This window comes from Lissotriton helveticus, chromosome 12 (assembly GCF_964261635.1).
Source record: "Lissotriton helveticus chromosome 12, aLisHel1.1, whole genome shotgun sequence".
NCBI classification, from domain to species: domain Eukaryota; kingdom Metazoa; phylum Chordata; class Amphibia; order Caudata; family Salamandridae; genus Lissotriton; species Lissotriton helveticus.
Window position 1 is genome coordinate 254,136,258 of NC_136073.1, and position 13,709 is coordinate 254,149,966.

Below are 13,709 nucleotides of genomic sequence, written 5' to 3' on the forward strand. Positions count from 1 at the left end.
AAATAAACAAGCATTGGCAAAGCCAATAGGTCTTGTATTGGTGGTCAGCCTTCTCTCTTTGTCAATTCGTGTGTTGATAAGGTTTTTGTAAAACTTTGTGGGAGCTTCCAGGCCCTCACCATTATAACAAACATTGTCAAAAAGCAATAATATTTTTTGTATTCAAAAAGCACACATTGCCACAGTAGTCCCTGGCACTGAACAAAACGACTTTGTGTACCGATGTGCCCCTTGTGAAAGAGCGGAAGCCAGTCAATGGGTAGGTAGATAGTTATCGTATTTTAATATAAACTAATGTTCTTTGTTAACTACAGACCTAATTATGGTCCCAATTCTTAAAGAAAGTCACAAAATTGCACCCATGATATATGTCCTTGCATTAGTGCAGAATGACAGCTCTCAGGAATTCACCTGTATTTACAAAAGTAGGCCAGGAAATCGTAGTCCTAGAAAATAATTGTGAACTGTTTTTAGCACAAGCAAATATGCAGGTATAGATTTGCTCATGAGAAAATCTGTTGAACGTTTACAAGTTCACTTTCACTCCAACCTCTTTTTTCCCTAACCTGGAAGAAGGTTTACTTTTACCATTGTCAGGAGTAAATTTCCAACCTTTCTCTGCATGGAAAAAGATGAGAGAAGAGCTAGTGACAGCCTCTAAAACATGCAATTTAGTAGGTTTGCAGAGACTCAAAAGGGCATTCCAACCCTGGACATATTGCTTAATGCTAGCCCCGGTATGTAGATCTGCAGTTAAGTGTCAAATAAGGAAATTGCTAGAATTCAAACCGTATTATAGTATGAGCCCTGGTATATACGTGGCACCAAAGGGACGAGTGAATTTTTTTAAAGGACAAGTACATTTATGAAACAACCTGTCCCATGGGCAAGCCAATGTTTTATTAAACTCCACACCTCTGTGTGGGAATCCAAATGTGATGCTTTGTCTTATGCTATTGTCGGAAGCATAAGATGCCTAGATCTAGTTCTTTTTGAGTACCTCCAGTTCGAGAATGTGCTGGAAAGATTTGTTAAATCTGGTGAGGTGGTTTCTGTTTTTTGTATACTCAGAACTAAGGCAGTATATTTTATGTTTTTGTGGTCTGGCTTGACTGCCCAGATGCCGCCAGACAGTTATGTCAGCATCACTAGAGAGGGGCTTTGGCTTTACCTACATGCTGGAAGTCAGGAGTTCATGTTTTGATTGGGCAGAAGCTATGTGCTTCCACAAAAAAGTGCTTAGCCTCCACACGGCTATGATCATTTTGTTTATTTACCCAGCTGCCTAAGCTTGAACTTACATGACATTGGAATGCTATAAAAGTGTCTTAGGTAACAGGATAATTTATGTTGTTTTTCTGTGGCAGCAGATTTGTAAGTCTGGCTTGACAGTGCAACTGTCACTTTACCTTTTAACCTACATAAATCTTATTCTACAGTTATTTGCTTCCGTACAAATACATACCTGTTCCCATGCTATTTATTTGTAATGCTTCATATTGCCATACAACATCCCTTTAACTGCTATGGTGTGGAGGACTGCTCTGTGCCGTACTCCGCACCCGTTCTTGTGTGCGGAGGACTGCTCCAGGCCATCCTCGCGCTTGAGGCAGGAAATTCCTCTGGTGCAAGCACCAGAGAGATTTCCTTTTTATTTATTTTAGCCTCTGGAGCTGGGGAAAGAGCTTCCCCACCTCCAGAGGCTGTTTTATTGTTTCCTCTGAAATAACAATCGGCATACATGGCGCACTGACATTATTTTAGGAAAAGTGAAATGAGCCTATCGGCTCATTTCACTTTCACTGCTTCAGTGCTCGGGGCATATCTTAGTCCCTCGAGCATCAAAGCACATGGGAGAGGTATCATTGGAAAGGAGAGAATCTTCATTTTCCAATGGTACCTTTCCATAGTGGATACCTGCTTGGAGATCACAGCAACAGGCTGGGCCCCAAGCAGCGATCCAATCTACTAAACACCAGGAACTCTTCTTTGTGATGGTATCTGCCCCCTCACAATGTGCTAGTGCTCACCCCTGACTCAGTCTATCTACCCCTCTTGTGTCAAATTGGAGGTTGTAACCACCAATCTGCCCCTCCTCCCGGGCCAGGGAAAGTGCCTCGTTCTCGTGCTGCACTAGGGGTAGCGCATTCAAGTGAAATACGGAGTGGCTTTGAAGCAGGCTCTTTGTGTTTCACTGTGCAGGCAGCAACCGACCTGCACTTTTAAAGGGAATTCGAGATCCCTTTGCAGGTAGGTGCAGTCACTGACTGCACCCGCTGCAAGGGGGTGTCTGGGGTCTCCATAGGACCCCATTTCCCCCTCCAGAGGGCTGATCTGAGGAGGCACACTGACAGTGCGCCACCTTATAGTTGGCACAATGTCAGTGCGCCTCCTGAGAGCATATTTGCCTCTGAGCCTGTATCTGCAATACGACGCGGGCGCAGAGGCAAAGAGATTCCCTCATTTGCATGAGGCATACCCCCATGCAAATGAGGGAACACCCTCTTGAGAAAGCGCGGGCGCTGTTTGTGCACCAGCAGCGTCGCGGCCCCATCTGTAGTACCAAAGTGCCCTGGGGGTGTGCAAAGCAGGCGCAAGTGCTTGTTGCACCCCCGTGGCACTTTGTGTAATACAGCTCTGGAATGTTTTAATAGGGGCATAAATGGATTATGGCAGTCCACCGAGGCGTCAGGCCCAGCCCCTACCCTTTTTAAATAACCCCAGCAGGCTTAATGCCCCCCAACAGGGGCAGATTGGAGGTGTCTTTTTCCAATCTGAGAAAGCCCACTAGACTGCCAGGGACTATATTTGGAGGCCAGGGAGTTTTTCTATTGCTAGAAGGTGTGGGGGTTGCCTGCCCACCCCAGTACACATCCGCATAGCTTTCACCTCCAATATGACCCTAACAGTTTTTCTGCTCTCCTGGGGACTAAAGCATCCCCATCTTTTTGGCAAGAAGGGAAGTTTTGATTTGATTTGAAATGCCTTTAAAACATTTTTTTATACATATGGGTAGCAGAGTTGGGCTAATTCCCAATATCTACCTACTTCTATGCTGAATAGATGCACTTTTCGGGCTCCGATCAGCTGGCACCATGGGAAACCTACCAAACCGAAACATTCCTGAAAACTAGATATCTGGGGGAGTCCAGAGTGGTATGCCTTGCGTGAATTTCATAAAGTGTTCTTACACAGCATGCCTTCAAACCTCAAACTTTGCCTAAAATTGCACATTTACCTTGCATTTGTGTGAAGTAAAGTATCTGAATCAGCAGGAATCTACAAAATTCCTACCATCCAGTATTCCCCCACATGTCCCAATAAAAATGCTACCTCACTTCTGTGACTTGATCTAGTGCCCCCAATCCGCACAAATCAAACCAAGGTCAATAAGAGTCACTCTGTGAGACTCCCATTGACCTTGGTTTGATGCTTGCCTGTATCATGCACTTGCACAGCTACACAAGTGGGGGCACATTTTTATTGGGACAAGTTGGGGTAATGGTGGGTGGGTGGAAATGTGTGACTCCCTGCAGATTCCACAACTTTCCATCCCAGAAATGTTAGGAAAATTAATTTTAATCAAAGTTTGAGGTTTGCAAAGGATGATAGGTAAAACAGCCTGGTGAGAGCCACGCAAGTCGGCCCACCCTGGATTCCCCTATGTGTCTAGGTTTCAAAATGGAAAGGTTTGCTAGGGTTCTCTCCTAGGTGCTGGCTGCGCTGGGGACTAAAATCCACAGCTACCCACTTTGTATAAAAACAGGCGTCCATTTTTAGTGGAAAAATGTGATGTATCCATGTTGCATTTTGGGTCTTGTCCTGCTGCGGGTACTAGGCCTACCTGCACAAGTGAGGCACCATTTTTATCTGAATACATCTAGGAGCATAGAATAGTAGGATATTCATTATTACCAATTGCATTTAGCTGCATTTGTGGCATCCAAATGGAAGCCAGTGTGTAAGAAAGAAGACATTTAGAAAAAAATTCTCTAAAATCAAATGCTCGTACGGGTACCCTCAAATTCGGAGATTTGCAGAAAACTACTGCTTCTAAACTCCATAGCTTGTGCCCATTTCAGAAATACATAGGTTACCTTAGTACCTATTTTTCACTCTACATATTTCACCATATGAATTGGTCTATCCTCAGTCCACAATGAAAAACCATTCTACGGTGCAGCTCAGTTGTTAGCTCTGTGTACCACGGGTTCTTGGAGAACCTACAAACCCTATATATCCCCATAGCCAAAAGGGTCTAGCGAACGTAATCTTACATTGCTTTTGTAAATCGGCCATCCTGACAAAAAGTTCCAGATGAAAACATTGTCACCAATAGCAGTTTTTTCCTACTCGTTTTCAATATTTCTTTATTTCAACAGTTAGTTTATTTAGGAAATCCTTGAGGGATCTACACACATGACGCCTTGCTGAATTCAGAATTTGTCTACTTTTCAGAAATATTTAGCCTTCCTGGATCACACCTGGGTTTCACACGTGTGTGCTCCACAAAGTGAAAGTAGGTTGAAAGCACTAAAAAATAGAACACATGGGGTGCCTTTTTGAAAAATGCGAAACTGTGGTAAAATATTTAGTTTTTTTGATTCAGCTCTGCATGTTCCTGAAAGCTGGGAAGATGGTGACTTTAGCACATTAAACTGGAGCAGCAGTTTATAGCCCCGGGGCAAGGAACTCCATTTCATGTATTTAAAAGCGATACGCTGCAAGGATTAGTAGTTGGCTTGAAATTACCGTAATACTACGAGAGCGATGGGGGCTCTTCTATTGTTGACTTTCATAAAGATATCAGGCTTACTTTAAATTTCTTGATATGGGACCAAAAACGGCCCGGGGTGGAAAAACTGGGGTTAGTGGTGAGAGCCAGATTGGGACTCGTGCTGCTCTTGCTGCAAAGTCAAGGGTGGCCAGTTGCGACAAGGGTGCTGGCAGTGGGGGCCCGGTGGCAGATATACTAGCTACCCCTAAAATTCCACAAATGTTTCAAACAGCCTCAGCCTCAGCGAGGAAAACGACGAGCTCAGTCGCTAGACCTTCTGACCCTGGTGATATGGATGGCGATACTACTTTAGTGGAGGCGCTCGAACAGCTTGTAGTTTCTCCTAGTTCGCTACAGAGCTCGATGACAGTACCGATACATGGCCCAGCCGTAACTGCCGTGGAGTATGGAACTAGTAATCCGGCGTCTGCGGCCAACTTGGCAGTTGTAACTGGGGTCACTGGGGAAGAAATGCTGGAGCTTGTGAGCAGCAAGGACAGTGAGTTATACTCCCTCTCTGAACAATCAGACGTTACTGACATTGATGATGATTTAGACAAGGAGGGGGAGGATGGTTCAATGCTTGAAGGGTCTAGCGTGACTTCACAAGACAGCACACCCAACGTGAAGGCTACCAACCTGAACCAGGATAACCTAGGTGATGCAATGGCTGATGCGGACATTAGTAGGCAGCTGGGTACTCCGGAGATTTCTGACTGGACATTATCAACGGCCGGATTAACATCGGAGACCCTGGGTTCATCTGAGCAGGCTTGTGGTGGTTTGGGGGCCACTAATCAAGTGTCACTAGAGGCGATATTTAAGGCTATTTCAGAACAGCGGCTTGAGGCCAGGGCTGAGCATTTAAAAACTCATACTGCCTGTCGTAAGCTCCAAAATACTGTTCGACGCTTGGCAAAGTCCTGTAATGACTTTACGGACAGAATGGTAGAAGCGGAAGGTCGTATCTCATCATTGGAGGATCAGGTGGCAAGCCATAAGGTTGAAATTGCAGAGATTCATGCACACAAGGAAGATGTGCATGAGAAGCTTGCCGATATGGAGAATAGATTACGCCGCAATAATTTGCGTGTTCTTGGAGTCCCGGAAGGGGTTGAGGGCCAGGACACGCAGAAGTTCGTAGTTGAGCTATTTGAAGAAGCACTTCCCGAGGTGAAAGACTGGAATTGGGCCCAGGAAATTCAGCGGGCACACCGATTCCCGTTCCATCAACGACCGGCTCGGACTGGGCAAGCTGTACAACATCCACGTGCCATATTGATTTCTTTAACACTGTATGACTTAGCTAGGCCTGAGAAAAAGAGATCTGGGAAAGGAACCACATTTTTTGTACGCCCTGATTACTGCCACGCCACCGTAGAGAACCGCTGGCGGGTTCGTCAACTAATCACTCCATTTCAAGCGAAGGGTTTACAGGTTTTTCTTTTACAACCAGCTACTTTAAAACAGTGCATAAAGGGCAGAATCGTTTCTTCACTTCTGAATCCTTAGCTAAGGAATACCTTAATTCTTTGGGTTGATCAAATCATGCAGTGTTTATATGGGGAATGCTGGATTATTGTTGATCATTGTTAAGCTTTTTTTTATTTCTGTTCTCTATTTTTCTTCTATTGATCTTGTACGGGTTACCGGAGCACTGAGATTCTCTCACACTCATCGTAAGGGCGATAGGCCCCATTGCCTCTGTTGTTGGGGAGGGTCACTTGTGGGGGGGGGGGGTAGTGAGGGGTGGGGGCTCTGGGGTGGGTTCACGGGGTATAGGGGTGGGTAGTTTTTGGGTTAAGGGTATAAAAGGAAAAATGTCAGTTCATAGCAAATGCTACAAGGATGTTCGAGCAAGCTTATATTATATCTCAGTCTTCATGATTAATGTCAATTTATGTTTAAATTTTTGGGTAAATGGCGAGTAATATGCTGCGGATATGTTCATTCAATGTATGTGGTCTGAATAATGTTCTCAAGCGCAGACGGGTGCGGCAGGAAGTGCGGTTAATTAACCAGGACATCGTATGTCTTCAGGAAACTCATGTGCCATGGGGTAATCGGAAGATTTTGAATGAACTGGGGTATACGGTATTTGTCACCTCTCGACAGGCCACTACGAACCGGGGGTGGCAATTTTGGGACGTCAAACGATAGCTACCACGGGTAAAATCAAAGCCGATAGCTTAGGTCGCTGGGCAATTGTTGAGTGTATGGTTGGGGCGGTCACGACTACAGTTTGTACCGTATATGGGTCGAATCAGGATGACACCGAAATTCTTGATTTTCTGAATGTAGAGCTGGCGATGTGGGGTACTCCTTTATTATTGCAAGGGGATTTTAACATTCATGGTGAGGCCTATACCTGGGATCCCCAATTTAGTAAATATACTGGCGGTAAACCACATGTTTTTAGAGCAATGCGGCAATTATTGCTTCAACATGGTCTGGCTGATGGGTGGCCATTGGTTAACCCGGGTGATCCCGGCTATACTTTTTTTTCCTCCCCACATAGGAAGTTCGTTCGGCTAGATTACATTTTTTTGCCTAGATCATTTGCCATGGGTGCTCGTATGCAGGTAATGCCACGGATTACATCCGACCACGGCCCTGTGGTTATCGATTTGCTGCCATTTAATATCCAGCGGGGTACCGCAGGCATTTTCATTCAATAAGAAGCTTATATCTGATGAAGAATTCGCATGTCATATTCAAGACTAGGCCAAGCAGTTTTTAGAATCTAATAGAGGGTACAGCGTCTCAGGCGATGGTATGGGACAGTTTTAAGGCTGGGTTGCGGGGTGAAACATACAGCTTTGGGTGGTCTCAACAGTGCAAGAAAAAAGCTGATATGGACAAATTGTTGGTTGATCTGAAAAATGCTGAATATGAACTTGGTTTGGCCATAGGAGCACATCAAGATAGTGAATTGGCACAGAATAAGGTAGCGTGTGCTAAGGCTAAGATCAATGGGGTTTGGTGTCATGATATTGCAATCCAGTATAAAATCCATCGCGCTGAGCGATATGAATATGGTGAATCGGTCGGTAGATGTCTTGCGCAAAGGCTTCGGGGGTGTCAGACAGCACAGCGTATCGAGACTTTAGAGAATGATCAGGGTCGCTTGGTTGGGACAATGGATGGTATGTTACAGGTTTTTCAACAATATTATACTTCATTGTATACTCAAGAATATTTATCTCCTGATCAGATCGATCTATTTGTGGCTAGATTTGACTTATCGGTGATTGAATCCGGTGTTAGAGAAGAGTTAGAAGCTCCAATAGCTATGCTAGAACTTGAAAGTGCATTTAAGGACCTTGCGCTTGGGAAAGCTGCTGGTCCGGACAAGTTGCTGTTAGAGATTTACCGCATGCTATTTGCCATTATTAAAGATGATATGCTGGCCACTTTTCTTGCTGCTCCAGCTAGAGCTCCTCCTCCGTCGTGGGACGACGCAAGCATAGTTGTATTTAAAAAAAAAAAAAAGGATAAACCTTCATATCTCCCGGGGTCATATAGACCCATTTCATTAATAAATGTAGATGCCAAAATATACTCCAAAATCCTCGCTAGCCGCTTAGTTCAAGTTGTACCACTATTAGTGTCCAATCATCAGCATGGCTTCCTTCCGGGTCGCAGTACTGTTAACCATGTACACCGGGTGATTGCTGTTTTAGACTATGCTGCTGTATTCCACCAAAATGTTGGATTGGTGTTTTTAGATACTGAAAAAGCATTTGATCGGGTGGCGTGGGCATTCCGATGGGCTATAATGGGTAAAATGGGGTTTGGACCCCGATTCTTGCTAGCCCTGCAAATTATGTACAAACAACCAAGGGCCAAGATCTGTGTGATGGGACAGGAGTCAGCATTTGTTTACATCACCCGGGGTACACGGCAGGGATGCCCATGCTCGCCGCTATTATTTGCTGTCTACATTGAACCATTGCTGCAGATGCTAGAAAGTTCCCAGGGTATTCAATCTATGGTTATTGGAGATAATTTTGTGCGTGTCTTAGCTTATGCTGATGACATTGCGGTCGTGACATCTGACCCGGAACAAGCATTGGGTGAAATTGAAAATATAACACGAGAATTTGGTAAAGTTTCTGGGTACAAATTGAATATTGCTAAAACCCAGGTCGTTTGTACTAATGGGCTATGTCCTAATGATATGCGTGTTACTACTGAAGCAAAGTATCTCGGAATCAATCTTAGGATGTCGCTCCAAGAGCTAGTCACTGTGAATTGGACTGATATCTTACAGTCAGTTAAGCGCCAGTTGGAGAGGTTGGAATGTCTACATTAAACGCTAGTGGGGCGGCGAAATGTTTTACAAATGTGTACTTTACCCAGGGTATTGTATTATTTCCGGACCGTACCGCTTGAGTTGCCACGTCCACAATTAATGAAGCTCCAATCTATAACTGACAGATTTCTATGGAGTTGGAAATCCCCTCGTCGAGCGTCCAAATTCATGACATTGCCGCTCTCAAAAGGTAGTTGGGGAGTCCCGAATTTTGTTCTTTATTATCTAGCTTGCCTCTTGCAGAACATGAAATTTTTGATTTGTGGGGGTGAGACACCGGTATTTGAAAGCCCTAACATTTATTCAATGCTATTATGCTGTCAATCTCGACAAATGCTGCTACGTTTTCTTGAGCCAAGTTATTATAAAAGAACAAGATTCAAGACCATATTAGCAGCATTTAAAGGGTGGAGGGCGGTATGTAAAATAATTCCTCTTAATCGTATTAATCTCTATACACCTTGTGATTCAACAGAATTACTACCTCCTATATTTTGTGATAGTAAGATGAGGACGTGGGCAGATAAAGGTATCAGGTGTTTAGGCAATATGTTTCACGCTGGTACTATGGTTACATTTGACGATCTAAAGGTGAAATATGGGATTCCTCAGAATGACTTCTTTAAATATTTACAATTGCGGGATTTCATTTTAAAACACCGGCATACGCTATCCAATGGGACTAATCTCTTGCTAGAAATTTTGAATAAACCATCTAAGATAGGGATTTTATACAACAGCTTGCTGAGTCAGCAGCTCAATGATATTGATATACAAGAGGGGAAATGGAATATTAGATTGGGCATTCCTGACTAGTTGGTTCAAGTATCTATTGACATGGCTGCAAAGATTACGTTGTCAGCTAATTTACGCTCTCAACATTATAAAATGTTATTTAATCTATATCGTACACCGGCTAAGATGATGAAGTGGGGCAATATGTATAATGGGAAATGCTATAGATGTCAAGCTGATATGGCGGACATTGTACATATATTTTTTGATTGCAGAGTCTTGAACCCTTTTTTTACATCTATTGCACAATTTTTGTCAGCTATTTAAAATTTTGATGTGCTGATATCTAGAGAAATGATGATGTTTGGACTCTGCAAAGACATGGCCAGTATGCCACTCTATTATCAAAATCTGTATTTTTTGTTCATGGCTATGTCAGTTGCTCGATTATGTATCGCTTCCATGTGGTTGAAAGCTGAGGCACCGTCATATGAGATGTGGCGGGCAAAGCTTTATAACATATTTAATTTAGAATTTAATTTATATCGTATTAGATCATTAAGGAAAAAACAACTGGGGTGTAGGATCTGGCAGCCTATGATTGATCATTTAGCTAATGAAAGTCCAAGTTAGGCTGTTATATTTGTTTACTCTCTTGCTTATGATATCATCGCATATTGTGTCTGTTTTCTTTTTTTTTCTCTTTTTCTTCTATTTGTATATGCTATGATTGCTTGCTCATTTCCGGTGCTTTGTCGTATCGGCTATATGTATTTTTGAATCGGATTAATGTATATACTTTTTGTATTTGTTTTGATCTTGCTATGAACTGCATAATAAATAAATAAAAAAAATTAAACTGTTCGTTGATGCCATTTTATGAAAAATACCAGGCACTTTTATCCACAACTCTTTTTTTCATATTTTTCCCCAAAAACTCAAAATGGAGCTATATTTTGGCTATTTCCTCGGTCTCCTCGAGGGGAATTCACAAACCCTGGGTACCTTTTAGAATCCTGAGGATGTCGGAGATAAAAGGGCACAAATTCGGCGTGGATGTGACTTATGTGGACATAAAGTTATGAAGGCCTAACCCTGAACTAATCTAAATAGCCAATAAAAGGCTTAGCGCTGGAGGGAAGGCCTAACCGCGAAAGGGTTAAAGCCAGACCGATTGGCGGTGCCACTGCCTGTTTAAATAAAAACGTGATTCAAACATTTAAAAAAGTCAATCTGAAGATTGCGCCAAATCTGCCTTCTATTTCTCTGGAAGTTAGTATCAAAATTTTACTTTAATGGTATATGTCTGTCTAATAGCAGTATTCAGTTCCATCTGGCTTTGTATACTTACTTTTGTATATGTTTTCAGGTTTTCCCAGGTGATGAGACGAGATCCACTGAAGCCATTTGTTGGGCTGCAGGCAGTCGTCTTTTCACTGCTGGTCTGGATGGCAAGATCCTGGAGTACGGCTTGGAAAACCTGTGCATCAAGTATAGCTTGGATGGTTTTGGGGGTCCCATTTGGGGCATTGCTGCTAATCCCAGTGGCTCTCACTTAGCGGTTAGTATGCTGTGGTAACCACCAAATTGCATGAAACAGCTGCAGTCCTGGTCAGAGTCACTTTGTTTACTGTCTATGAAATTGCTTCGTAGCAGTCTGTGTGTAGCGGTAAGTCTTTCTAGAGTGTGGGTGCATAATCGAAAAGTTCACGTTTTTGATTCCTTTATAGACTCTTTGACTTTCAAGGCAGGTAAAGTTGAGACAAAAGGTTGTTGTTTTTTGACCACCCAGTATTTGCAAGCCTGCTGGCAAAGGAGTCTAGTTTGCTGTTTTTTTAACTTTGTAGATAATCTGTATTTTATGGTTGGTACCGGTTTGCACAAAGGTGGGGGACATTTTGAATTTGTGAATATTGAGTCGGCGTATTCAGACTGCATTCAGTGAAGAATTGCGTGAACTCATAGTGGAACTAAAACGTAACAAAATACAGGATAGCAAGCATGCAAAGTTGTAAGAGACAGCTTGATTCCTGCAGGAATTTTTGGGTAACCAGCATGATGAAATAGGGCCAAGAATTGTTGGGCCCACAAAGAAAACACAGGGCAGACAGAAAAAACAATGCAATAAAACATAAAAGAACACATCCTGGCAATTTGATGGAAGAGTCACAAAGAGAGAGGATTGTACGTCCATGAACATCCAATGGAAATATGAGCAATGCTGAGCTGATATAACCGGGAATTTCTGCTAGTAAATTAAACAATAACACTCATTTAATTGTTTCCTTGTGATGATTACGTAATGATCAAAGAAACATTGGGTCATAAAACGGTCAAAAGGAAATTTAATTAGTGCATCCAGAAACCCCCATTGAAAGGTCAATCAAAGATGAAAGTTTGTCCAGAAATTCTGATACATGGTTTATACAGTGTCCGTAATCTTGGATCAATATTTCCAGGACAGAGGTCTGCAGAATCTGAATAGCTTTCTTTGGGACTGCCATGCTGGAATCAAGGGGACACTGGATAGCATGTCCACAAATTTTTCTGAAAACACCCAACATGTATATCATGTCCATAAATTCCAGCAATTGCTTCTCTTGTTGCAGTTATGATCAAGTAAGCACATACCCAACTGCTTGTTCATTACCTCTTGTGTAGTAGTCAGACAAATGAGATAGAACCATGCCCAAGAAAAGAAGGGCTAAAGAGCTCCCATGTCAAGAACTCCAAAGGAAAGGTGTCTCAAATACATAAAATGCCAAGCCTGTAAGATTTAGCCTACCTTGAAGATGCTCTGGAATTGTAGAGCCAGACTGCATAACCTGTTCATAAGTTACTGTAGAAAGATTAAGAAGTAGGACATATTAAAAAGGCATATTGATTGTGTTTTGATGTAGGAAAGTGAATGATAGAATCCAAATGTTATGGAAGTAATGTAAACCGATAATATGAAAGTCAGTAAGTCATATGTTTTGTCTTTCGAGTGTACGTTGGACATTGTGATGTGTTCACTTTAGTTGAATGATGTCCTAAACAGTTGTGTTCTAGATTACAGCAATTGAACATAAGCATCAATTATTTAATTCAGTGTTTTTGCATGCATCTTTAAATTAGTTGTGTTGTATTTGGTTTAAAGAGCAACATTATTTGTGTGAATTGAGTTTGCTAAGAACTTCCTATCTCAGCCCCACATAGTGAAACCTGAACTAATTTAGTTATTTTTTCCTAACAGATAGGGTGTGAAGATGGATCCGTAAAATTATTCCAAATTCTTCCAGATAAAATACAGTTTGAGAAGAGTTTTGACCGTCAGAAAGGTAAGCACATGAGCAAAAAGTAATTATCAATTGTATTGTATTTGTTCTGAAATCTTGTAAGTCCAGTATTTGAAACTGAGGCACTACTCTTAGTACCTCCTTGTTGACCGATCTCAGTATCACAGGTGGCAAAAATGGAACTGCCAAACCCTGTTACACAGGTGGAATGGAAATCTAGGGACACGGCTCTGGGTGGTTGTGCTGCTCTAGATGTCAACATTGGCCACCCATTAGAATACCAGTCCATCCAACTTTGACCTGCAGCTGGAGCACTCATGTAATGCCTTTTCAAATCTGCCATCTATTTCTGAACCTGCCATATTTTATAGCAAATGTCTCCCCTGTACTAGCAAGTCAAGTGCTCTTTTCATTAGAATCTCCTTTGCGTATAACTGGATGTTGTACTGGGCACATATTGTCAAGTTGGCTCTAAACTGATCTGTACTTGTCAAAGTGCCCAACTGTTTTTGTAAGTCCTGACCTGTTAGGCCCTGATGCTCTTTGGATTTTGTTATAAGCTATAATAAATCAATGAACACTGTATTATTGTATTTATTCACTG

The 13,709-nt window shown here is 42.4% G+C and overlaps 1 protein-coding gene across 5 annotated transcripts in view; it reads left to right on the plus strand.

The window, feature by feature from the left end:
- Positions 1–13,709, plus strand: part of UTP4 (UTP4 small subunit processome component) — a 163,154-nt gene that overhangs the window by 69,476 nt on the left and 79,969 nt on the right. For all 5 annotated transcript variants that reach the window (XM_078670214.1, XM_078670212.1, XM_078670211.1 and 2 more), the window contains exons 3-4: positions 11,197–11,388; positions 13,063–13,147. In XM_078670214.1, the coding sequence (XP_078526340.1) occupies positions 11,197–11,388; positions 13,063–13,147 (277 nt within the window). The remainder of the gene's footprint in view (positions 1–11,196; positions 11,389–13,062; positions 13,148–13,709) is intronic.